The following is a 25,976-nucleotide window of genomic DNA, read 5'->3' on the forward strand; positions in this document are numbered from 1 at the left end:
GTTTAGTATGTTCATTTTGAAGATGTATTTTTATAACTTGAGAAATTTCACAATTTTTGCATTTAAAATAAGGTAGGTTTGTGGCAAAAGGTTTGTCCATCTGTTTCTTCTGGATAATTAAGAACTTAGGATATATTTGGCCATGACTAAACTGAATGGTATTAAATGCACAATTGTTCCAGTGGGATGTGTTGTGTTTGGGGGGTAACTTAGATCTGGTTTGAATGCTGGTTTTTTTTTTTTTTTTTTTCACTTACTGTCAGAACAATATTAGGCAAACCTCACTTCTAAATGAGGGCTTCAAAATCTCTCATGTGAGTACTAAAGAACACGACAGATGCAGAATGTCCTTCCAGGCTCTTAGTAAGAAAAATGCCCACAAAGTAGCCACCTTTGAACTGCTGTTTAGGAAACCTTATTGGAAAGAACTCCTAAGACAAACCAGCACGGATTGCGTCTGTCCTATCGGCCCCGTGCATTAGTCTCAACAGTATCCATACAGAGTAGGTTGTATCTTTCTTGCTGTGCATTCCTGTACCCTGCCTTTTCTGCTGTGCTCCTCTCCTGCTTTCCTGCACAGTAGATCTTCCACTCCATTCTTTTTCCCTCTGTTGGCCTGAAAGGTTTACATTTTTTAATCCTAGAAATGACAAGTTAGTACTTTAATGTTACCCCAGGAAGAGATAACTAGCATACTATTGTTTAACATGCTATGTAACTTTCTACATATTTGATACTCTATAAAAGTTTTTAATATTATTTTAGGTAATGAATATTCATTTAGATGTACCCACTTACTTATGAGTCTTTGCTAACTGTATAGCTATCCTTCAATCTGATATTATTTTCTTTTTGCCCAAAGACCGTGCTGATTTCCTTCCAGAATGTTTGTCAGCAGCAATTTTTTCAACTTTGAGAGACTGTCTTTAATTTATCATCATCTCTGAGGGGCATTTTTCATGGTAAAGGATTTTCTTTTGGTAATTATTTGCTTACAACACATTGGTTTTAATTCTGTTATTTTGTTGCCTGTGTTTCTTTTTGTTGCTATTTATAAAACAGACCTGTGAAGGTATATTTTACCTCTTTGAAAACAATCTTTTCTGAGTTAAAAAAATGGTTGGTTACTTTAGGTTTTTGTCTTTTCTGGTTTCCTACAGTAAGTGTGTGTGTGTGTGTGTGTGTGTGTGTGTGTGTGTGTGTGTGTGTGTGTGTGTGTTTAAAACATCATCCTTATCACTGTTATCTCTTTTGACACATAAGTGAATTTGTAAGATCATTTCTAGTTATGTACATTGTATTTATACAAACAAAACAACAAAAACAAAAAACAAAAGCATCAGTCATGGCTACATTATAACTTCAACACTGGCTATGCATATACACACAAAAAAACCCCACAATTTCTGGACTTATGAAATATACAAGCACCAAATTCTTTATTTTATATCTCCCAAATAATGGAATATACTTATTACTTGCTTTGATTTTCCATTCCTACAGGTGTAAGGAAGAACGAAAAAGGACATCAGCTAGATGATGTAGCAAACCTGTTCTTTCACTATCCAACACCTGCTGTAGCTGAGAAAAGATTGTTTTTAGTCTTCTACAGCAGATATGACCAACAAAAGAGTAAGCAACTATGATCCTAAGGTTAGATAATTGAATGTCTGTTATATTCAGAAGGCTTCCTGTTTAAGAATCCAGTTTGCACGAACCAGATGCAAAGAACTGAATGAAGACTACAAGTACTTCATTGCACTCCAAGGCAACCCTGGATTTGGGTGAAGTTTTGTAGGGAAGCCATTTGTCCTAGCCAATGCAAAGCTGTAATTCATATCTAAGGTTGAAATATCAGGACAAGCTATGCTGCAACTCTGTGGGCAACAGTCCTGTTAGGTCAAGGGATGTCAGTGACTGTTATCAGCTGAAGAATAGCATCCTGATATCAATTTAAGCATTCTTTTGAAACATCACCCTTTATCTGTAACTAGAAGAATGGCTCCATGTGAGTAACATCTGTATTCTTCCTAGAAGCAGAGATTTTATATTTATATTTCAGGGGGACTCCAGAGCCCCTGGATTTGAAAAATGACATTAGATTTCTTATCTGTTAATTCTTTAAGAAATCTTGAGGCTGGGAGGAGGTGGCGCACGCCTTTAATCTCAGCGCTCAGGAGGCAGAGCCAGGTGGATCTCTATGAGTTCAAGGCCAGCCTACAGAGTCTACAGAGTGAGATCCAAGACAGGCACCAAAACTACACGGAGAAACCTTGTCTCGAAAAACAAAAAAAAAAAAAAAAACAAACAAACAAAAAAAAGAAGACTCTTAATACACAAAAATGGAGCCACACGAGGTTTCCTAGTCTCACAGTGTCATGCCATCAGCAGCACAGAGACACATCTCCCAACAGCTACCTGCAAGATGGAGCTGGCCACCAGCTGCCATGAGCTAATCAGCGTGGTGGAATTCTACAGTCTTTCCCATAAGCCAAGATACAGAGAAGATTTTCCCAGCTGCTGCCTGCGGACTTATGAACACAGTTCCACACTACTTAATACTGCTTCCCAGAACTGGGGAGGTAAGCATGACTCATTGGTACTTGCACCATGTTGAAACGCCTACAGCCAAAGTCACACTTTGATCCTAGCCACGCAGAGTGAGTTCCAGGAAAGGCAAAAGCTACACAGCGAAAGAAACCCTGTCTCAAAAAAAAAAAAAAAAAAGACCTCTCCTGGCCAGAAAAAGTTTAAAGATACACAATAAAGACAGATTAAGATAGAAAAAAAACTCTAAACAAATTACAAGATCTTTAAAAATGTATGTCATCTTGAGAGAGAAAAGAAAAAAGGCAGAAAAAGTCCTTAAAAAGAAATAGAGTAAAAAAAAATATAAATAAAAAATATAATAATCCACATAAAGATGGAAAATACACAGAGAGTCTGGATACTGTATTTATTGTGTTGCCTTTGGGATGTTTTTTAACTGCTATGAGACATTTGATTATAAAGGCTGCTAAATTAAACCAACCTACACATTTAGAAATATCTTGATTCCGACGTTTAAGTCAGAAGATATCTTGCTTTGGAAAAGAGGTTCTGCTTTTGTTTCCACAGAAGATGAGAGGCTGTGGATTCCTTCCAGGTTAATATGGTTCCATCAAGGAAGACCCCCTAAGAGGTCTCCAATGGGATCTATGGCCTAGATGATCCAACAACCAGAATAGCTTCAAGGCAACTGGCTGAGACAATGCAGCCTCACAGACTACTACAGTCAATACTTGACCATCATTCAAAATTTTCTCAGGATCTTCATAAGATTGTCAGTGCCCCCAACAGCAGGAAGTAGTATGAAAAGCTATGCCCAAATTCCAAAATTACTGGTTATAAATGTTTGTTTTTATTTAAAGGGGGTTGATTATAAATGCAATCTCTTTTAAAGAAAAAAGGGGAATATGATATCGAAATGATAAAAAAAAAGATAGACTATTGAATCTACTTTGATCAAAAAACCAACTGCTAATCTCAAAATACTTTACAATGATGTGGATTTAGTTTATTGATACAAATTTAAGGTCAATTTTGTTATACTGTATGTATATTTCTACTCTTGTTTAAGGCATTATGTTTATGCAACTCATTTAAAATTGTAATGTATAATTAAGAAGTACAGATTAATAATTAGTCATCTATGATAATCAAACCCATAGTCATGTTAAGTTTTCTAGATATACAAAGATATATTTCAATTAGATAGATTATCTTCAAATACTTCAAAGACCTATAAAATACGGCATTTAAAATGTTTTAAGAACTTAGACTTTTCTGTACAGTGAGACACATCTGCTCCTGGCAGCACCAATTACTTCAAAGAGGATGATGGACATTGAAGAAACTCATTATGAGTTTGCTTACAATATGGAAAAAGCTAGCCATTTGAGTCAGAAACTGTTCTTGCCTGGACTGCTTAACACTATGTTGTATAAACTGAACATGAAAGCTCCACAAGAAAATGGCCACTGAATTTTGCCAAAACAAGGTAGAATAGTCCTTCAGATTTCTGCTTCACAGAAGAAACTGCCAGACATTCTGCAGGACACAAAGAAAAGTGACTAATAAATCTTTCCAATAGGCAGAACAGTCCTTTAAATTTCCTGCTTCACTGAAAAGTCTGCCAGATATTTTAGGCCTGTAGACTGAAGACATTACTAAAGAACTTTGGATAACTGTCCAGACAGCCAGATTTCTCTGTCATTTCTAGAATTATGGAAGTTGCTTGCAATGCACTTTCTATTTACTCAGATAATATTATATCCTTCTGGAGTCTTTGATGAAGACTAGATAGCTATAATTACAGTCTTCCTTAGTCATGATAAAAGATAAATTAGCTATAAAACTATAAGACTCACAAAAATAAGATAGATGATAGAATATTTTCTTTAATTTTTCCAAATACAAATAGACTAGATATTGTAACTGTAGTTCTTGCTTAATAACTATTTTGTTATATGTAATTTTACTATGTTAAAATGAAAACCTTCCTTTTTGATGAGACAGAAAAGGGGAAGTACTGTGGGATATCTTTCTATATGCTGTGAATTGTTGCTCTCATGGATTAATAAATAAAGCTGTTTTGGCCTATGGTAAGGCAGGATGAAAGCCAAGTAGGAAATCCAAGCAGAGATATAGGCAGAAGAAAGGCAGCGTGAGGGAGACACCAGCCCACCCACCACCCAAGGAGCAACATGCCAGCAGACCAGTAATGCCACAGCCACGTGGTGAAACATAGAAATGGGCTAATTTAAGATGAAATAGCTAGATAGCAAGAAGCCTAAGCCATAGACCAAACAGTTTGTAATTAATATTAAGCCACTGAGTGATTATTTTATAAGCTGCTGTGCACTGGGCAGGACACAGCAAAACTTCTGGCTACACTACTGACTAGCATTCATGGTGCTAGAGGCTACTATATATGCTACCTACCAGAGGAGAAAAGTAATCATCAACATCAAACAGCTACAAACCCAGTGACTTACAACAATGACCTACCTGTAATATATATTGGTGCAACAGCAGCACAAATATTATGGGAATAACCAACAATTTTTTATTAGTGTTAATGCCCAGTTCATGAGATGCAGCCCATACTTGACTGTTAGAGAAGCCAAGAGCCCGAGACTCAATAAGTTCTTGGGAGAAAATCTACTATTATTATTCAGCTAAATGAATATAACAGTAAAATGACTCCTAATTGACACATTGCCATACCCATAAATTAGTGTATCATTCAACCCTCATCAGAGAAGCTTCTTCTCATGGTAGCTGGTGATTTACAGAGACCTACAACTGGACTAGAGAGAGAGAGTGAGATAATTTGGAGCACTCAGCCCTAAAATGGAATGTCTTCTTCAAACCCCTCCCCTCAAGGCTCAGGTATCTATATGGAACAGGAGGCAGAAAGAGTCTAAGAGCCAAAGGTGGACTGCTTATTCCAGACACAACTGGGCTGATGTACATAGGAACTCACAAAGACTTTGACAGCCTGAAAAAGACCTGTACAAGTTCAAAGCAGACAGAATCCCAGCACTGAGAAGGGGGAATGGACACAAAGTGTCATCCCTAACCAAGAGGAATTTACAATTGATACTTGCTGGGAAAAGGGAACATTTTCTCTAATGGAGTGCCACTATGTATATCAACAGCACTCCAGGGCAGTCCCCATGCCCAGGAGTACTTAGTGAACACAAAATTGACTCCATATTTTTGGTATGCTTTTTGATTTTTTTCTTGTTGGTTTTTGTTTGTTTGTTTTTGTTTTTTAATTTGAATGAGAAACAGAAAGAACATAAAGTTGGGTGGATGGAGAGGCAGAGAGGATCTGGGAGGAGCTAAGAAGGAGAGAGAATATAATCAGAATACATTGTATGAAAAAAGTTAATAATCTTAAGAAAAGCTTTCTGATCTAGTTTGACAATCTTTAATTTTTTTAATCAAAATCATTAATCCATGAATTATTTAATACAGTTGATTTTAAATCTAGCATCTTCCTATTTGCTTTCAATATGCCTGTTGACACTACTCATTCATGTTAAAGTTTTTTGTTTTTCTCTCATTGATTTTAATGCCTCTTTGTTTTAGTATAAATATCCTGTTTTCAATAAATTTCCCATTTATTTATTTATATCAATATAAACACAGAGTTTCCAATTTTATAATCCATCTCTGTTGCTATTTGTTGCTCAGATTGTCTCAGCTATGCCCATTGGTAGTTGTTCCAAACTGATTTCTGTATCTTTTTGACTATGTCATGTCATTCTCTGAGCATTACTTTGCCTTATGGAATTAACATAGTCCAAAGTCATTTGTACTTTCGACACTCAGCAAAAGTAGGCAGAAGTAATCACATCTCCAAAGAGCCCTGTTACTGAAAAATAATGTTGAGGAGGCAGGATCTGAGACCTAGTTATGGTCCTTATAAATAAACAGTGGTCTTCTGTATCCTAGGTTCTACATTAAGTATTCAAGCAGCTGTAGGTTGAAAGTATTTGTTAAGAACTGAGTCTGCCCTGAACATGCCATTATTTCCTAAATAATACAAATTTGCAGTTATTTACAAAACTCACTTTTGTCACAAGTAATCTGAAAATGGCGTAGGGATAAAAAAGAATACACATAAAGCACAGGCAAATACTGGGTATCCAAGAAAGTTCCAGAACCAGCTACCCAGGGATGTGGAGGGACAACTATATTTGCATTTCTCCCAGTCTAACACGCTAGGTGTCACTCTATCTCTATTCCTATATTTTCAAATCTTTTTTCAATAAAATTTACTCTTATTATCTTCATTTTTTCCTTAGCCAACCTTCCCATCGTGTTTCCAGTCTCCCATCATCCCACCCTGCGTTTGGTGTTTATGTCCTCCTCAGCCTGTTGCAAATCACTCCTCTTTGTGAAATATTGCTTCCTGCCCTAACACCCCATGCCAGACACCTCACCTCTTCAAAATCTCTTGTGAATGCCACTGTTCACTTTTATATGACTATTAAATATTTATATTTAATTATTAGTCTTAAATTTTCATTTCATTCTGACATTTTCTATCTCTTTGTCTATTATATCTTTTCTCTCCTATAAATTTATCAAAATAAATCTTAATCCATTTTACCTGCTGGTACTATTTACAAGTTTATTATCTCTTTAACATTTAATTTTACAAGTAAGTACTTTAATGGACTTACACAAGTTAAAACTACAATTAAAAAGATATGAGACAGTTGACATTGAATATCTAACAAAAAAGGAAAAAAAACTAAAATGCCAATAACCAGGTGAGAAATACACATATGCCACATGGCAAATGATATAGTTCTAATAAAAAACTCTTAATATTGGAAAACATTTCATTGTAAAAAATAATAGCCGGGCGGTGGTGGCACACGCCTTTAATCCCAGCACTTGGGAGGCAGAGCCAGGTGGATCTCTGTGAGTTCGAGGCCAGCTTGGGCTACCAAATGAGTTCCAGGAAAGGTGCAAAGCTACACAGAGAAACCCTGTCTCAAAAAACCAAAATAATAATAATAATAATAATAATAATAATAATAATAATAATAAATGGGCAAGGGTTGGTATTAGCTCAGTAGTGAAGCATTGGTTAGCATGTATTCTGATTTAATTATGGGGTTGTATTGGTGAAATTATTAAGGCCACTCCACATAGTTAAAAGGGTGGTTTATTTTGTGGGGTAACTTACAAGTGAATGGATAGTTTACAGAGTCTGGGAAAGGCATAGCACAGTCCGGCCGTGTTCTCTGGAGAACTCTGCGCGGTCTATCTCCAGCATCCAGGGTCCAGGAACCAAGAGAGCCGGTGCATCCGGATCTCAGGTCTTCAGGGCCCTCTCTTGGCCCCGCCTTGTAGGCGTGACAGTTACTGAAGCCTCAATGGGGGTTGGAACTTCCAGATCAAAGCTGGAATGACTACCCACTACAGGGTTGTTGGTTTAAACTGAAATAAGATATCTTGTAGAGTACCATATTGGGAAAGATGCTCAAAGTACTACTACCATTGACTCTATACCTATGATGGGTTCAATTTCTCTCCTTATTAAGTGCATTCTTCTTGACTGTACTATGGGAGTCCACAGTGACTCATTTTGTGGCTTGATTCCATCTTGCCTCAAGGTCAGAAAGTTCAAGCTTGTCTTTGCTTCTTAAGGCTGGATAACAAGATGTATGGTCAAAGGTGTGATTGCCAGATGTCTTGAGTATGAAGAAGGTTTTTATGCTTGTTTGTTCCTTGAACCATGGTGTCCCTGAGAGGGGGAGATCTTTTGCCCCCCTCACTTTGGATCTAAAAAGGCTGTACAAGAAGATTGCAGAGGAGCATACAGTATGTTCATGTGTGTGCATGTGTCTGTGCAGAACCACATGTTTTTCATTCTGGGGGTTTAGAATGAGAGATTTACTCTTTAGAATGCCCTGCAAGTTGCAATGAGCCAGAGGCAGACTGCAGCTTGGAACAGATTGAGTCCTTCAGCAAGCTCCGACTCTAACCCTCCATGCTTTCACTGCCAAGATACCGAGCAGTTTCTTCTTTTCAGTGTTTGAACTGGAAGAGTGAGGGCCCAACTTTAGGTCCTTTTGATTCATATTTGGCTTCCCCCAGCAATGCAAACATGAGAATCTAAGCAACATGTGAGTGCATAAAAGCTGCCTGGAATGCCTGCCTGCTAGGCCCTCCTCCACTACGGTGATCTTGCCAGTGTTCCAGAGAAAAAGCAGAGCTGGTGCTTCAGGCAGACATTTAGAAACCCATTTCACCGCTTCAGTTCCCGGAAGAATTGGCAGCTCCACTCGTCACCCTGAGCGTTCAGCCAGGCTTTTGGTCCTGTTTGTTGCTAAAGCCCCCGCTTACTGATGAGGACGTCAGCCCTCCTTCATTCACCTCACCCAGACTTGCTAGTACAAACTACCCTGTAATCGCTCCACTAAAGAGCACATTCATTTCATCTGGAATCTCTCTGACATTTCTGCTGGAGTAAAGCACTTCCGCAGTTTGTGTTCTGACTAGGAGAAGAAGTCTATTTTACCACGGTTGGTGAAAAATGAAAACGACATCAACTTATATTTCAAGATAGTGCACCCAATGACTAAGTTTTCGCCTCAAGTTCACATTAGATTAACAGGGAACTAAAAAATGACTGTAGGGAGTAGCTGTAAAGAGTGGGAGGATCTATCATCAGACCTGAGATTTCACTAAATGTCTGGACAATAAAAACAGAAGAGCATAAAAGGATATTTCAGAGAGGAGCAAGCTGTAGCTGAGCAGCCTCAGAGAAGATTCTTTGAATCACCAACATTCAGTATAACTCTAGAAGGGCTTTAAACAGTGGTTCTCAATCTTCCTAATGCTATGACCTTTTAATACAGTTCCTCATGTTGTGGTGACCCCCAACCACAAAATTATTTTTGTTGCTACTTCATAGCTGTAATTTTGCTACTGTTATGAGTCATAATGTAAATATCTGTATTTTCCAATGGTCTTAGGTGACCCCTATGAAAGGGTTGTTCAAATCCCAAAGAGGGTTGTACCCCACAGGTTGAGAACCACTGCCTAGCATCATAGACTATTGATAAACTGAGGAGGGATTAAGAAGTGTGGCTCATTAACTCATTCTGCAGTTAGTAGTTAAAGGTCTTTATTCATATTGACCAACCACCCATCTCCTCTGTGCTCACAGACAGGTTTTTAGGGAAAATAACCCCAACAGTTCTATGAAGAGTATCTAAATTCACCTATGAGCTAAATCATCCTTTTTTCTACCATGTGAGTAGTCACCAAAATATATAAATGGTGAATTTCAATCATTTCACTTCAATATGAATCTCTGTGGCTATCATCAGATCTTACCATGGACCAAGAAATGGAAGGCAGCCACTTTATATTATATATTACATTGTATTATATCCTTCTTAAATACCAACAGGCAGCCAATGGAGTTCAGATGTTTTAGGAAGCCTGGGTTGCAAAGGGAGACTAATAGAAACTAAAAGAATGACATCAAATCCCAGAAGAAGCATTATAGAAATCCAAACATGTTTTTAAAGTCTTAATTACTGTTTAGAAAAGTCTAAGACACTTCATTTATATTGTAAAAGAGAAATTGTAAACAGAGTTCTTGGAAGTTAAAAATGTGATTGCTGAGGAGAAAGGATCATGAGAAGTACTGGGAGATAAAGCCCAAGAAGTCTTCCAAGCCAAAGAACAAGATCAAAAAAAAGTGAATACATAATGCCCCAGTAGCAGGGCATTAACAAAGTGAGTAGGCAGAAAATATAGGAGAGAAAACATTACAATTTTCAGCTCTATGAAGATACAAGTCTTCAAGTGAAAAAGGCTCGCAATGGAATGCTCATAAAAACGTCCAAATTAGGTTGGGTGTGGTGGCTCCAGCTTTTAATTCCTAGCACCCAGGAGGCAGAGGTCAGTGGATCTGTGGATCTCTAGGAATTTGAATGTTCAGCATAGCAAGTTGCAAAAGTTTTGGTTAGAGTTACATAGTGAGACCCTGTCTAAATAAATAAATAAATAAATAAATAAATAAATAAATAAATACCCACAGAAAGAATGACTAGACTATCTTTACACTAAGACGACTGTCTTAATAAAGGTCCAAAAAAGACAATAAAATCAGCCAAGCGGGGACTGACAGCTTTGGAACCAGGAGACAAAAGAATTCACTCCTCCTTTTAAATTGTTTGTTGGCTATTTTGTTGCAGTGATGGAAAGTGACAGAACAAAAGTGGCTTGAACTGGCCTTCTCCAAGGACTAGGTTCATGGCTAGTTGTAGCACATTGACTTGTGTTGATTCATATCTGAGAAATCTAAAACCGAGTAGAAGTGGGTAGGTACTGGAGAATGTGCTGACAGGTAGCTTCTGATTTGTATGCATGCTTAGACTTGTCAGGGCAAGGTACAAAGGGTTTTCCTGTGACTAAAGGAAGGCCCTGAACACAGAATTAAGATGTGGTCATATAGGTCATTCCTATAAGTGTATATACCACGAGAGCAGACAGACCGGAACAGATAGATGCTATGGTGTCTGATGAGTTTCCAAGGGAAGAGTGAAAGAACAGGCAAGTGAACACAGGTGGGAGATTCCCCCAGCAAAGGAGGATCAACACAAGGTGTGTTATAAACACACAGATGCAGAGAGCTAGAGCTGGAGCCAGGTCATCATGTTAAAGAGTCCCAAATCTTTTCCGACTTCCTTACTTCTACCTCACCCCAGCCCCTCCCACATCTTTCAAAGGGTCCAACATTTAAGCTGAAGAATGAAGATTACAGAAAGCATCCATCTTGTTCACTTACCTAACTAAAGAAGGTAGGCATAACTAGAATTTTGGTGAAGCTGGGATCTTTGATAGTTATTTCATGACTATATACTGAAACTGTATTTTCAAATTATGCCTAGAAAAAAAAAGAACAAGAAAACATGTGATTACTTAAATTTTCATTCTGCCCCGAAGGATGAATTAGGCCTATCAAATAAATTTAAGAAGACAATGGGAATTCAAAGCTGTAGATACATTAGGCATCAAATCCACAAGGCAGAAGAACATAATTATGGTTCCAATCTGGAATCTTCTAGAGAGACATGGAAGCATCTCTGAATTCTTGAGGCTCCCAGCCTGAACTTCAAATCTGCTACTGTTTCTAGAAAGGAACTTCTAGTACCATTTGAAGGACATGGTAGGACAGGATTCTCTTTGTGGAGTTGGGTTATTCTCTGACTACATTGGATGACTCGGGCCTGAGATACATTTCTTAAAGGAATTAGAGTGAGAGTAAGGACTAGCTCTTCCACTCTGGAATTTGAAATCTAGTTACTAGAAACACAGAGTGGGAAGAATCCCACTTGCACATACCCTGAATCTCTGATTTTATGAGTGGACAAGTCTCACCTTGAGTGTATGAGGCCATGTGAGAAGTACTTAGTACTTTCCACTTCATACTTTGCTGACATGTAGCTGTGTACAGATGCTGAAGAAAAATCTCCAAGCATGGTTTTGCAAGTGAGCTATTTTATCCGTGGTCTCGGTGGTTCCTATCCTGTTTTCCACAATCTGGATAATAGATATTACCACGTCTCAATAAAGTTCAGGTAGAATGGGTTCCTGCCTCTGTAGTAAAATGGGACCCATGATGTGCAATAGCTCTGTAGACCAAGTTTAATCCTCTAGAGCTAGCTTTTCACCAGATCTAAGGCCTTCCCCTCTCCAATCATCCTTCCATCTCCAACATGTTATGAGTACTAATGCCACTACATTCATCATTCAGGCTGTTATACCAACTTCTGTTTATGCCTGTCATCTACTCTGACAACTTCTGGTGGATTCGTAACTGTGATTCATACAGAGTATGGGAAAATCCATCTTGTACCAGATTTAAGCCATAAGAAATATCTGTCTACTCTGCCAAGGTGGCTAATGTGGGAACTGTGACTAATGTCATAGCATGGAAATGTTTTTAATTGTATGGCTTTCCTGAAGATTTGCAAATAGTTCTTGATTAAAATAAGGAATGGCTAGAGGCTGGAAACTGCCAACTGATAAACCAGGCCTAATTATCTTGAGGTTCTCAATCTTCCTAATGTTGCAACCCTTTACTATGGTTCCTTAGTTGTGGTGATCATCAAACATAAAATTTTTGTTGCTACTGCATAACTGTAATTTTGCTACTGTTATGAATTGTACTATAAATATCTGTGTTTTCTGATAGCCTTAGACAATCCCTGTGAAAGGGTCATTTGACATCCCCCCGGCCCCACAAAGAGGTCACTACTCACATGTTGAGAACCAGTGTCTTAGAGTGAAAGGGATAGAGTAGTTTTGACAAATATATGAAGATTAAATGAGAAACAAACAAAACCAAAACCAAAATCAGGTCTTGAATTAAGAAAATGAAGGATCTTTATAAGGCAAAGGCTGTAGGAATGAAGGCATGGACATGGCTTTACAAATACTAGAAAGAATTGATAAGTTTTAAGAGTCTAATATGTTATGAGAATAAGGAAGTGGAAAAATCAAGGGTAAAACTTTGAGAGATAAGTGGAGTAGTACCATCCATATGTATGAGTCAAGAGGATAAAGCAATGTGGAGGCTAAGGTGGATTCTGACTGGCACTTACTGAATTTGAGTAGTCTGTGAAAGGCAGTGCTCAGTATACAAATGTTAAATACATGTGCAGATAGCTTTGCGGAGACAATTGGCTAATGAAGACACTTGAGAATAATCAATGGGTTGCAACTGAACTCTTACATGTGGATAAGGTTACAGAACACAGTTGATAGAACAGGCAGTGAAATCTTCAATTTAACATACTAACTACAAAGAGAAGGCTTAGAAAATATACCAATATGCCCAGGGGTATCCTGAGAGGTAGTAAGAAAATTGTTGTGGGGTATTTGTACTCTGTGTGAAGATATATTGCTGTGATTCGTTTAATAAACAGATGAACAGTCAATAGCTAGTTCCTACTTTCTCTCTATCTATGAGAGAGGAAGTAGGAAATGAATCCAGGTGTGCTAGAGATGTCAGGAGACACAGGATGGATGGTACATGACAGAAGTAGTTTAGTAGAAATGGGTTAATTTAAGTTATAAGAGCTAGTTATAAACAAGCCTGAGCTAAGGCGAAGCTTTCATGATTAATAATAAGACACTGTGTCATGATTAGGGAGTTGGCTGACAGGGCAGAAAAAGACTTATTACAGAAAACAATAGTATTATAGAAACCAAACATAAGGGGGAAAAGTAGTTAATAAACGTTATGGAGATCAACAGAAATGATGTCTACTCACCTGACAATAGGGAGATAATTGGTGAGTTACTAGGAGGATTGTCAGCAGAGTACTGTGGGACTCAGGCTGCCATGGGTATAATATATAGTGAAAGTTGGAAACTTGAAGAAAAATGTGACATTCTATATACAAGCAATATGTGTGTATATATACATTGCAGTTACATATGTAATGCATATAATGTAGGACTGAAGGAGTTCACTATCAAAGTCTCAAGAATGCTTGTACCACAGTCTGAATATAAAAGGACAGTAGAGACACTAAAGATGTACATTTGATTAGAAAGTAGTAGCTAAGTGTTTTGAACCAGAGCTGAGTCTTGGACCCAATTTGCGTCTCAAATTGGCTTCAAAGAAGTTTATTAGACCCAATTTCTGTCATTTTATACAACTCCACTATCCTAGTTTCGTCATTTATGGAACAAAAAAAATGTTTATATTAAGTTATTAAGTGTTTGGGAAGACATAATGAAATTAATTGTAGGAAAACACTGAGAACATCATAAACTATACCCATGGTCACTTATAAAGTTGTTTCCTATGGAAAAGAAGAAAAGAATTCAGGGAGTAGAGTTGGAAAGAACACTTAGGTAGGGAAGAACAGATATCGACGTCCATAAATGTGCACTGCAAATTAATATCTCAACACTATTTTCATTACTAATATTTAGTTGTATAGATTGGAAAATCACTACCCTGAGGAGCCTAGAAATTGTACAAAACTGATTTGAAATGGTGCCCATCTAAAATTCCACAGATGTATACAAATGAACGCTTTGTTCAGTGAAATTTACTATTTGTATTCCAAGTCTTTGGACCTCTTTTTTTTAAAAGCCTTCTATACAGGATGTCACTAAATTCCAGTATTGTATCAAACATTTCTTCAGTATTCTGGGATAAGGAAGATAAAATAAATAACCTACTTAATAGGAATTTTTGAAGTAATATGGATTATATTTAAATTTAATGCATTATTTTCTAAGTGAAATGTCAGTATGCATTTTAATATGAAAATCCTCTTATTTACATAGACATAAGCATTCCTGCTTTAGAAGATATGCTGGGCTCCTCCCTTATTCCCAGGACACTTCTATAATTTTATGGGTGGTGACAAACTGGCATTTTTAGGTCTAGACCAAATAAACAACAAAAGTTTACTAAAATTGTCTACCTCTTCTAATTATTTTTAGTTCAAATTGACTGCTAAATTTGCTTTTCTTAATCAACCAAGCCAGCATTTATGTATTAAGATATGTAAAAATGCAAAAAAAAAAAAAAACAAAATTTTGGCTGTTTAGGTTACCAAAATTTTAAGTTTTGAGTCAGCTTGGTCCAAGTAATGAATAAACACACACGCACAGGGATGGGGTGGGGGGAAACTTGGTCATGTCTCAACTGAATGTACCAGGCTTTGTTGTTCCCCCCACCACCATGGGACGACTTACCCTTTTGGAGGAGGGAATGGGGGGGCAGACAAAGGGTTGGGAATAGGAGGAGGGATGAGAGGGGGATCTGTGGTTGATATGTAAAATGTATAAAAATGTTATTAAAGGAAAAAAGAAAAAGAAAAGAGACATGCACTTTATATACGATAGTGCTCAAAATTATTAGATTTAATCATTTCATGTTTCATTTCTATGCATTGTAGGTAGTAAGGAAGACACACTAAAAATGAGACTTTCCCCTGAATTTTCATTAAATTTTGTTACTAGGTCTAGTTCTGGTTCTACAACTGAATTGTCACTGATGATGTAGCCAAACTCTTTTGTCCATCAGTCATACTCTGTAAGTTCCACTTTTGAGAAATCTTCAATCTGACTAGATGTAGAAATGGAGAAAATCCAACCTTCCTAGCCTAGAAAGAGAGCATGTCGACCAGAGAAAACTAAAGTCAGAAATACATTATTTATTTACTTACTTGCTTACTTAATTTTGGGGGAAGGCTCTCATTAGATAGCCCAGGCTGATCCTGAATTCATGATTCTCCTGCCTCTACCTCAGGAGTGCTATGGTTACCTACTTGGCTAAGACAAAATATTTAGGGTAACAACACAATTGAAAAGTCATGGGGAGAATGCCTACATTATTGTGCATATCTTTTTAAAAACTGATTTTTTTAAACTTGTTTTTACATTTTAACCACAATTTTCCCTCCCTCCTATCCTCCCAGTCGCTTCCCCAAAGCTTCTCCCCCTCCCTACACCCACTCCTCCTCCTCCACTTCCCTTCAGAAAAGGGCAGGCCTCTGATGGATATCAACCAGCCATGGTATAACAAGTTGCAGTGAGAATAAGCACCTCCTCTCCTATTAAGTCTGGACAAGGCAACCCAGCAGGAGGAAAGGGTCCCCAAAGCAGGCAACAGTGGCAGGAACAGCCCTGCTCCCACTGTTGGGAGTCCCACAAGAAGACCAAGCTACACAACTGTAACATATACGCAGTCGGTCTAGGTCAGTCCCACACAGGCTCCCTGGTTGATTCAGTCTCTGAGAGCCCCTCTGAGGCCAGGTTAGTTGGTTTTGTGGGTTTTCTTGTGTCCTCGATCCCTCTGGCTCCTACAATCCTTCCTCCCCCTTTCACAGGTTTCCCAGAGTTCTGCCTAATGTTTGGCTATGTATGGGTCTCTGCATGTTTCCATCAGTTGCTGGATGATATCTCTTTGTCAGCTGGGCACCAATCTACGAGTATAGCAGAATATCATTAGGAATTATTTCATTGATTTTTTTTTTCAAGAGTTCTATCCTAGGTCTCTAGTTTATCCTGCCTCTGCGTCCTGGCCCTCCAGGCAGTGTCAGGGGTGAGCACCCTCTCATGGTATAGACAAACATGGTATGTACTCACTTCTAAGTGGACATTAGCCATAAAGTAAAGGATAACCATGGTACAACCTATGTTGTAGACAAGCTAAGTAACAAGGAGGGCTCAAGGAGGGGGACACATGAATCTGGGGAATAGACAAGAATGGGAACAAGAGGGATCAGGTGGGGGGGTGAGGATGGAAGGAGAGAGTACTGGAAGAGACAACTGGAATCTGGGGTGGGGAGGCATTTTTGGGAAGAGCTAGAAACCTAGTGCAATGCAAACTCCCAGGAATCTACGAAGATGACCCTAGCTAAGACCCCTAGCAATGGGGGATATGTAGCCTGAACCGGTCATCTCCTGTAACCAGGCAAGACTTCCAGTAGAGGGATTAGGACATCAACCCAGCCACAAAACCTTCCATCTACTATTTGTCCTGCCTACAAGATGTGCTGGGGCAAAGGTGGCGCAGAAAGTGTGGGAGTGACCAACCATGACTGGTCCAGCTTCAAAATGTTTTCAAGGGCAAGCACTTTTGTGATTTTAGCAGGGACACAAATTCTGTTGAAAACTATCTCCATGTTATCTCTGCTTTGTGTAATTGTAAGGTTTAGGCCTAAACTGATTCCTTTCACTCCAAGTAACAACTTCACATCACGACGTATAAAATGGCAGTCTTGTGAATATCTATCACATTGCTGATCTAGTCTTTCGAAATTTTAGGTCATAGTAAGCAAATATTTTATCCTTCTTACAAAGTTCCTTCTTTACATTATGGATTACTGATTTAGATTCAGCAGCTTTCACTTAGGATTCCATCCCAAAGTTATTAAGCTTTTTATTTGGGGGGCAGGAATATTAACCCAAGTGGACAGACTATAATTTTTTATTAAGTTAGCTCAAGTTACACTTACATTCCAAAGACTTCTTTTGGTTGTTCTTATACTACTGCTACTACTACTACTACTACTACTACTACTACTACTACTACTACTACACACACACACACACACACACACACACACACACACAGCTTGTAGTTTTAAATGGCTGCCATCTTTTGAATGTAACTCTAGTACCATTTAAATACTTCTACTTTATAAAAAATGAAGAATATTCTTTTTACATTTGGCTTTCTAGAGGAAAAAAATATGCTTTACTGAAAACTAATTTGCTTGCTATTGGTTGAGAAATGTGAGAAGGAGATTTTACTTAGCAATAATTGTTTGAAGAAGCCATGGACTAAATAATTTCAGCTCATAGCTTTTCTACATCATTATTCAACAGAATAATCATGACACATCGCACTAGTGCATTTAGATTACACAAATATAAACAATACAGTACTGTATGCTCTCAAATCAACCTGCTACCAAACATGAAACAGGCATTTTGCATAACTTCCATTTTTAATATAGTAAAATATTCAGGAACTCTTAATTTCACATTAAATAAAAATTTCATTTTTAACAAAATTTTATTCAAAGTATTAGGAATACAATATTCCAAACATAGAAATAGTCAGGCTGTAGCAATGCTGCATAGATAGTGGTATACGCGTTCCCTGATGCTGTGACTTCTTCCTCAATAAAACTTCAGTTTCGAAGTCGGTAGGAAATGGTAGGTGCATTACCTCCTCTCTCTGGAGATGGAAAAATGGCTTCAATGGTGAGAAGTCACATCACTAACAAAAAATAATCTCCCAATTTAATTATATTTCCCTCTTTCAAGATGAAAATTTAGAATGTAGGTATTATTGGAAGGGAACAAGAAGTGAATTACCTCTTAAGGTGATATCCTGATCAGTGCCTACTTTACTCCAACAAAACACTGAATTAAAGTTTAAAAATTACAACCACACCATTATGCTTACCTAAAACTGCCAACATGAATACTTTTTTACATAATACAATACAAGTATGCAACAACAACAAAAATGATCTGTTCCCATCTTTTGACCTCAGCAGAAAAAAGTTCACAAGAGGGTCTGAAAAATAATTTTCATGGCAGAGCACTTACTCCACAGAGATACTTAAAATAGAATGAACTGGTCAATGAGAAATTGCTACATTTACTTTATACGAGTACTTTGTGAAAAGAATGGCAATTTATTTGAAAGGAGTTATAGCTGGAAATACTACTCATTAAGAAAACAGTTACCCTGAGAAAGACTCTTATAATTACCAGTATTTTCAGAGTCCCTTACTAACGCAGGAAGAAAGAGTTTGTAGGCTCTAAACTCTTATTGTTAACTACGTCAACAATGTTTTCATCTCAAAGGCATTTTGGGCTTCTCTGCTGTACTGGTAAAGGTCATAGCCAAGACATTTGGGTGTGATGGAGGAAGGGCATGTCGCTGTCGTCCTGAGCAGGTCTGTTTCTGCTCCAAGAGCTTATTCTTCTGCAAATAGTCTTGGAGTCAAACCTATGAGTCACACACACGAAGGAATCTTCTACTAAGTAAATTGGTAGTTTTCTTAAAATAGTAAACACATTTGTCTGGTCTATATTCTCTAATGTATGCCTAGAAAATAAGGCATTAAGAATTCTTCATTGGCCACTGCAGAGCATAGACAACTGTTTTTCTTTTCATTGGAGAGAAATGAAAACATGCTTGAAAGTGCACTGCTATTTTTAACATCTCTTACACATTTACATTCAGCATTTTATGACCCTCTGCATACTTTTAGTATAAAGTCATGCTTCCTCCCAGTATCTTACATATCCCATAATTACTTAAGAAGAGACAAAGTGAGAGCAGCTACAGAAGTAGCAAGATACTTCCCACAAATAAAAATACAGTATACAAAAAAATGGCAAGTTAGTGATACATGGTAACATGAACTCTCAATATCTTTCCTTGGTGTCCAAATTAAGATTTGACCAGTTTAAATCCTTGTCCTGTGTCCAGCACCGTAGGAAGAAACCAACTCATTTTTAATCTTTTCAAGCACCTAAAACAAGTTTTGCAGATCCAAAAAAGGTTTAGACCACATAACCAGTTTGCCAAATGCACTAATGGATATGTAATCCGAGGGAAGTGTAACATCCAGTGCTTGGCCACATCACTTCCTGTGGGCAAGTGCAGCGTGTAGTCACTCCAGCGCTTGGACACACCGTACACGGCTTTCACTGTGCGGCCCTTCTCAGTCCAGCAGATGTTATTACTGGAGTTACAGTTGTACTCCACCCAGTCTTTTGTAAAGTCGCCCAGCTGTGGGGGGTCAGCTTCTTCAATATCCACTGTCTTCGCCAGCTCAGCTCCCTGAACTGCAATATACTGGTCATTAATCTTTCTCACTTCTTTCACCCATGGGGTTGAATTCTCGCTGTCTAATATGATAATAAGCCTGGAGCAGAAGGAACCATTTTTTTCTCTCCACCATTCTAAAAGCGTATCAAGGCGAAGTATGTCTCCACCTGTGAACAAGAAAAAATTCAGTTCAGTGGTGATTTCTGAAGTCTCTTGTTTCTGTTAATACTTTTAGAATATTAAGTAACAATAATCAGAAAAATGAAAGATACTTTCAAAGTGTCTTTTCACAAGATACTTTTAAAAATATATTTTTAGACCTATAACTTACATAAAATATGCTATGATAACTGAAGAAAACTGATTTCTATATATATGTTCCTTGATTTACAATAAAGTTGCATACAGATAAAGATCATTCTAAAATAAAAACGATGTAAGTTCAAATTGTATTCAATATACCACACCTACTAAACACAAACACCAAAGCCTCCCAACACAGTACATTCAAGCATTAGCTGTCTACCATTGTGACTGTGTCTGGCTAGGATCTGCAACTGGCTGACACTGCCCAGCATCCCAAGATTACCACAGTGTTCATGTGGTAAAATATCTAAACATAAAATATGCTTTGCATTGACTGCATCTAGCTTTTGCACCATGTAAAATAATTAAACTAAACTACTGTAAGTTAGAGACTGTAGAGAAATTTAGTAAAAGAAAAGTAAAATTAGACAGAAAAGCAAACATTCTAAAGTTGGGTAGCAAATGACAGTTCATAATCCCTAATGAAAGGTGCCAACTGGTTTTTATGACCTGACGGTTGATATTATATTCTTCCATAGTAGAAAATCAAAAGAAGACTTTGTGAAACTTTAAATTTACAGAAAAATTAATTTTATTGAATTATTAATTAATATTACTCAATAATCACTTACACAAATAGCACTTTATTAGAACAAAAGCACCCTTTTTCTGTTTTCTCTCTGGTTGCTTTCACAGCTACTGTAGTTACAGTGGTCCTACAACTCAAATAGTAACATAATAGCTCTCCCAGATTCTGAACAAAAAGTAGAGAGCCATCCAGAATATTCCATGAAGAGAAAGGTGTGTAGAAATGAAAGAAAAAAAAAAAGGAAGGAGGGATGGGGAGGGAAAAAGAGAGACAGGTAAGAGGGAGAGACACATGGAGGCTGTTAAAGACAAAAAACAGTAAGTTCTGTTAACTGCTGTGCACCAGGCTTCTCAATCACTAGAAGGAAAGTGCCATGGAAAGGTAACACTCCAGAAAACATGGATAGAGTAGAGTCACTACTGCTGTGGGAGGTCTTCCTGTACGCTGTGAATATATGTTGCTGTGATTGGTTGATAAATAAAGCCGTTTGGCCTATGGCAAGTCAGGTTATAGCTAGGCAGGAAATTGAATAGAGACAACAGAGACAAACAGAAGAAGAGAGGGAGGCAGAGGAGGGAGACGCCAGCACCACCAGGAGAAGCCAGATGTGAAAATATTGGTAAGCCACGGCCACGGTAAACTTATAGATTAATAGAAATGAGTCAAGTTACAAGAGCTAGCTAGCAAGAAGCCTGCCATAGGCTATACAATTGGTAAATAATATTAAGCCTCTGAATGATTATTTTATAAGCGGCTGTGCGACCTTGGGGCCAGGCAAAACTGGAGAAACCTTCCGGCTCCACACTACTATATATACAAAGCTAGTTTACATCCCAGCACCTATACTATGTACTAGAGGCACTGCACTTTTTTTTTAGCGTGCTTGGTTATTCAGTCTTTTTTTTTTTCATATGAATTTTGTCAGGTCTAAAGCAGGCCCAAAATAAATGATAGTCTGGGCTCATCTCAGGCTGGACTTTGACCAGGTAAATAGAAAAATGGCTAGCAGACAAACAAAACCTAAACTCAGCATTCATCAGAAACCTTGTAAAGTGGGTTTCTGTTTGTCAGGAAAAGTCATTACTTCCCTTATCCCTTACACACACACACACCCCTAGTTCCTGATGAACTCAAACAGACTATAACAGATCAAAGTCCCCAGTTAGCCCCCAGGCTGTCCTGGCTCCCACCCCACTTCATCTACTCACCTCCCAGATGTGCTGACTCACAAGCACCACCCCATTGCTACCTGCCCCCCACAAATCCACAGGGTTCTTTCTGCCACTTGCTGTTCTCTCTGGCCACCCCACAACAGCCTGGCAGTCTGAGTTCCTCAATCACCCTTTATTTCTACCCACAAAATCATCTAGTTCAGTGGTTTCACCCACGGAGCCCTCACTCACAAACTTCAGGATTTTTTTTTCTTATTTGTAATGAACTTCATTAGTATTTTAATGGGGATTGCATTAAATCAGTAGATTGTTTTACAATATGGCAGTTTAATAATATTAATTCTCCCAATCTACGAACATGGGAGAATTTTCGCTTTTTTCAATTGTTCTCTTAGTTGTTTTATAATTTTCACCATAGTGGTCTTTGTCGTCCTTGGGTAGGATTATTCCTAGATTTTTGTTTTGTTCTTTTTTTCCCCTTTTTCTCTGAATCTATTGTGGGTGGGAATGCTCTCCTGATTGAGTTCACTACTGATATACAAAAGGAAACTTTTCGTATGTTTGTATCCTGCCATCAGGCTAGATTTCCGTCGGGTCTATGAGTCTTGCCAGTGTCTTCAGTCTTTCTAGTACAGAGAATGAAGGCACTGGACACTGGACACTTTGCCTGCAGTTGTGTGCCCGAGGCAACTCTCCTAACCTCGATCTGCCCCGGCTCTGTCTCAATGACCAAAGGACACAATCATGTCAATTCTAGGATCTATCCCAAGAAAAGAACGGAAGTAGAGGCAAACTTACAAATACTTCTTACCACTGATGTCTAGGGTACTACCAAATCTGAAACAAGGGGGACAGAAATAAACTATAGAATAATCAGATTATTCTATAATAAAGTAAAACTTAAAAGAATTTTATGAGGGATGTTTATATCACGAGGACAAACACAACACAAAAGCTTCCCTACAGAAACAACAGCAGTAGAAATTACTGGGTATTTGGAAATCTGTTGCCTTTCCTAACAGAAAAATATTTTTTCCTATTTTCTAAATTTCTTAAATGGAGCAACAGGAGAGGGCAAAAAGTGGTTGTGCATACAGATAAGCACTGGATAGGCCAGGAAAGTTTAACCTACGGGCATCCTTCAAAGAAAAGAGATGTTTAACATGTCCTCCTGGAATGCTGGGAATGGATGCAGTTTACAATGTGGTGATCCTTTGCTGTCTAACGACCTAGGCTCTGCCCAGATCTTCTAGTATTTATGTTTTACTTACTTAAGACCCTTTCCCCCTAAAATTTTGAGCATTATTTCTAGGCCGTAAAATTCATCCCTATGAGTGATGTCATTTGTACTTTCCAACAGCCTAATTGACTTCCAAGTTATGTTAGGGCCAGGCCAAACAAATCCTGACTCCCTCAGGGATTATATTTACTTTGGTCATTCTCCCTAGACTTTTCTAGCCGTGGAATAATCTTTTTGTACACTGTAAATATGTATTATTCTCATCGGTTAATAAAGAGCTGACTGCTGATGGCTGGGCAGGATTTTTGGGGCAGAGAGAACTCTGGGAAGAAGAAGGGCAGAGTTATGGGGAGACTCGAGCAGGATGGGAAGTATGTAGATGAGGTAAACAAGCCTCAGGACAGCACATAAATGAATAGAAATGGGTTTATTTAAGCTATAAGAGGTAGCTGAAAACAAGCCTAAGCTATCAGCTGAGGTTTCTTAATTAATAAGAAGTCTCCGTGTAGTTATTTGGGAGCTGGCAGGCAGAACAGAAAACTCCCACTACACCTTATCTTGATCAAGAACCCATGTTATTGATAAAGCCATATTTACTTTGTAAGAAGCTTCAATGTAAACATGTCTTGAGTTTTGTTATACTCATAGGGCTGAGTTTATTGTTACCTGAAAACTTTTTCCAAAATTTTGCAAATATGGCAAAAATACATGAGCTAATGTCAGATTCAATGTCAGAAACTGGCTAGACCCAGTTTCATTCTTGTCTTTTCGAGGATCATTTCCCTGCTGGCTGTAGAGCCTAAAGAAACCCTTCGCAGAGCAACTGTTACTTTCACAATTAGAAAGAGCTTTAATATGTTGGAATTTACTAGCAAAAATCTAACCAACTAATTTCACAATATGTATTTCTACTAAGAGAAAACATCCTCTTTGCTAAACTATCAAACTAATAAGAGTATGTTTTGTAATTTGCAACTCTGCTTGTAATAGGACCTCAAAGCCAGGCTATGTCACATTATCTCTGTATAACTAACTTATTCATCAGCTTGTTATGAGAAAGACTAAGAATGAAAACTATTTTATGCATTTCTCTAACACTCATACACACTATTTTAGAGGAACTACTTCAATACATAGTCTCCATGTACAACTAATTTTCTTCCACTTTTTCAAATAATGTTCAGAAGTTAATTTTTCATGATTTCCAGATATATTAAATGTCTCCAGAGATCAGACTACACAGACTACAAGCAATGACACAAATTCCACCCTCCACAGAATATCACTGCTTAACGTTGCACTCACAACTATTTCAATATTCTTCAGCATATTCTACCCTAATCCTCTTTTAACATCAACAAGGCACTTACAGCAGCAATAAAGCCTTGTGAGTTATTTCTCTCCTGCTTTATTTTGTTCTGCTTTCCTGTAGGTTCTGTGCTACTCTTGGCTTTTGGCCCAAATACAAAGCACTTAACATTTATCTCCAATAACAGCCATTTGATAAGTTTCAAGTAACCAAGACTGCTTTTTAAAGGTTCTGTGTATCTGTGATAAACTGCTTTATAAAGTATCTACATTTTCTTTTATTTCTTTCTGTCTCACTGATAATTATCTTTAATTGTTTTTACCCTAAAGCAGCAGTTCTTGACCTGAGGGTTGCAACCCCTTTGGGGCTTGAATGACCCTTTCACAGAGATCACCTAAAACCCTCCGAAAACACAGATATTTATATTACAACTCATAACAGTAGCAAAATTATAGTTATGAAGTAGCAACAAAAATAATTTTATGGTCACCACAACATGAGGAACTATATTAAAGGGTGACAACATTAGGAAGGTTGAGAACTATTTCCCTAAAGCAAGGAGGAAAAATTATGAGGTTCAATATTAAAACTGCATAAATCTAAAAAAGACTACATATTCTAAGTAGTATGTGTCAAAGTAAGGGACAAAGGCAGACCTGGGGTGGATCACAGGAAGTTACATACTCCAGCTTCCACTGTATCCTCTGAAAACCGGCAGGTAACAGAGGACTTTATGAATATCAAATTTGATATTGTTTACTAAATACTAAGCATAGTAGCTAATACTTAAAAAGTGCCCAAGGTTTGCCTTTATTCCCAAAATAGTCATTGCATTATTTAATATTAAACTGCAAAAAAATTAAGTTTTTAAAAAGCTGCTTTTATTTCTGATAAAGCCTTAGTCACAAGTCAGGCATGACATTGGTGGGCTAAGGCGACTTCAAAGCATCTGCTGTTTGAGCTTGTTCCCTTCTGGAGTGACCGGAGTGTAGGTATGACTGACTTCTCATGTATGTAACAAGGCTTCTGACAGAAACAACCCGAAGACGTCAGGGTTTACTGGGCTGCAGGGTTCAGAGGGGTCAGTGATCACACACAGGTGCTGCAGTGCAGAGCGGCTCATATACGGCAGCAGAGAAGCAGAGGAGGGCACCTGGGCTAGCTGGCTTTCTCTCTCTTTTTACTTTATTCAGCCCTGCAGCAGACCATCGGACTGCACACATATTCAGGGAAGCTCTCCCCAGTCCCAGGGATAATCCTCTCTGGAAATGCCATCAAGCACACCCAGAAGTAGGCTTTACTAGTCTCCTGGTTACTCCACTAAATCATAACAACTGGCAATGAATGCCAAACATCACATATTTATGCTTACATCTTATGACTATTATATTACTGTTCTGAGCTAAATTTCAAACTAGGCCAGATATAATTAAATCTAAGTGAACTAT

The 25,976-nt window shown here is 37.9% G+C and overlaps 1 protein-coding gene across 2 annotated transcripts in view; it reads right to left on the bottom strand.

Annotated features, from left to right (window-relative positions):
• Positions 1 to 18,117: 18,117 nt before the first annotated feature.
• The window catches only part of Tmem168 (transmembrane protein 168), a 33,254-nt gene continuing 25,395 nt past the window's right edge, over positions 18,118 to 25,976 (bottom strand). For both annotated transcript variants that reach the window (XM_059257387.1, XM_059257388.1), the window contains exon 5: positions 18,118 to 20,079. In XM_059257387.1, the coding sequence (XP_059113370.1) occupies positions 19,532 to 20,079 (548 nt within the window). In that variant the 3' untranslated portion in view covers positions 18,118 to 19,531. The remainder of the gene's footprint in view (positions 20,080 to 25,976) is intronic.

This window comes from Peromyscus eremicus, chromosome 3 (genome assembly GCF_949786415.1).
Source record: "Peromyscus eremicus chromosome 3, PerEre_H2_v1, whole genome shotgun sequence".
Taxonomy (NCBI): Eukaryota; Metazoa; Chordata; class Mammalia; order Rodentia; family Cricetidae; genus Peromyscus; species Peromyscus eremicus.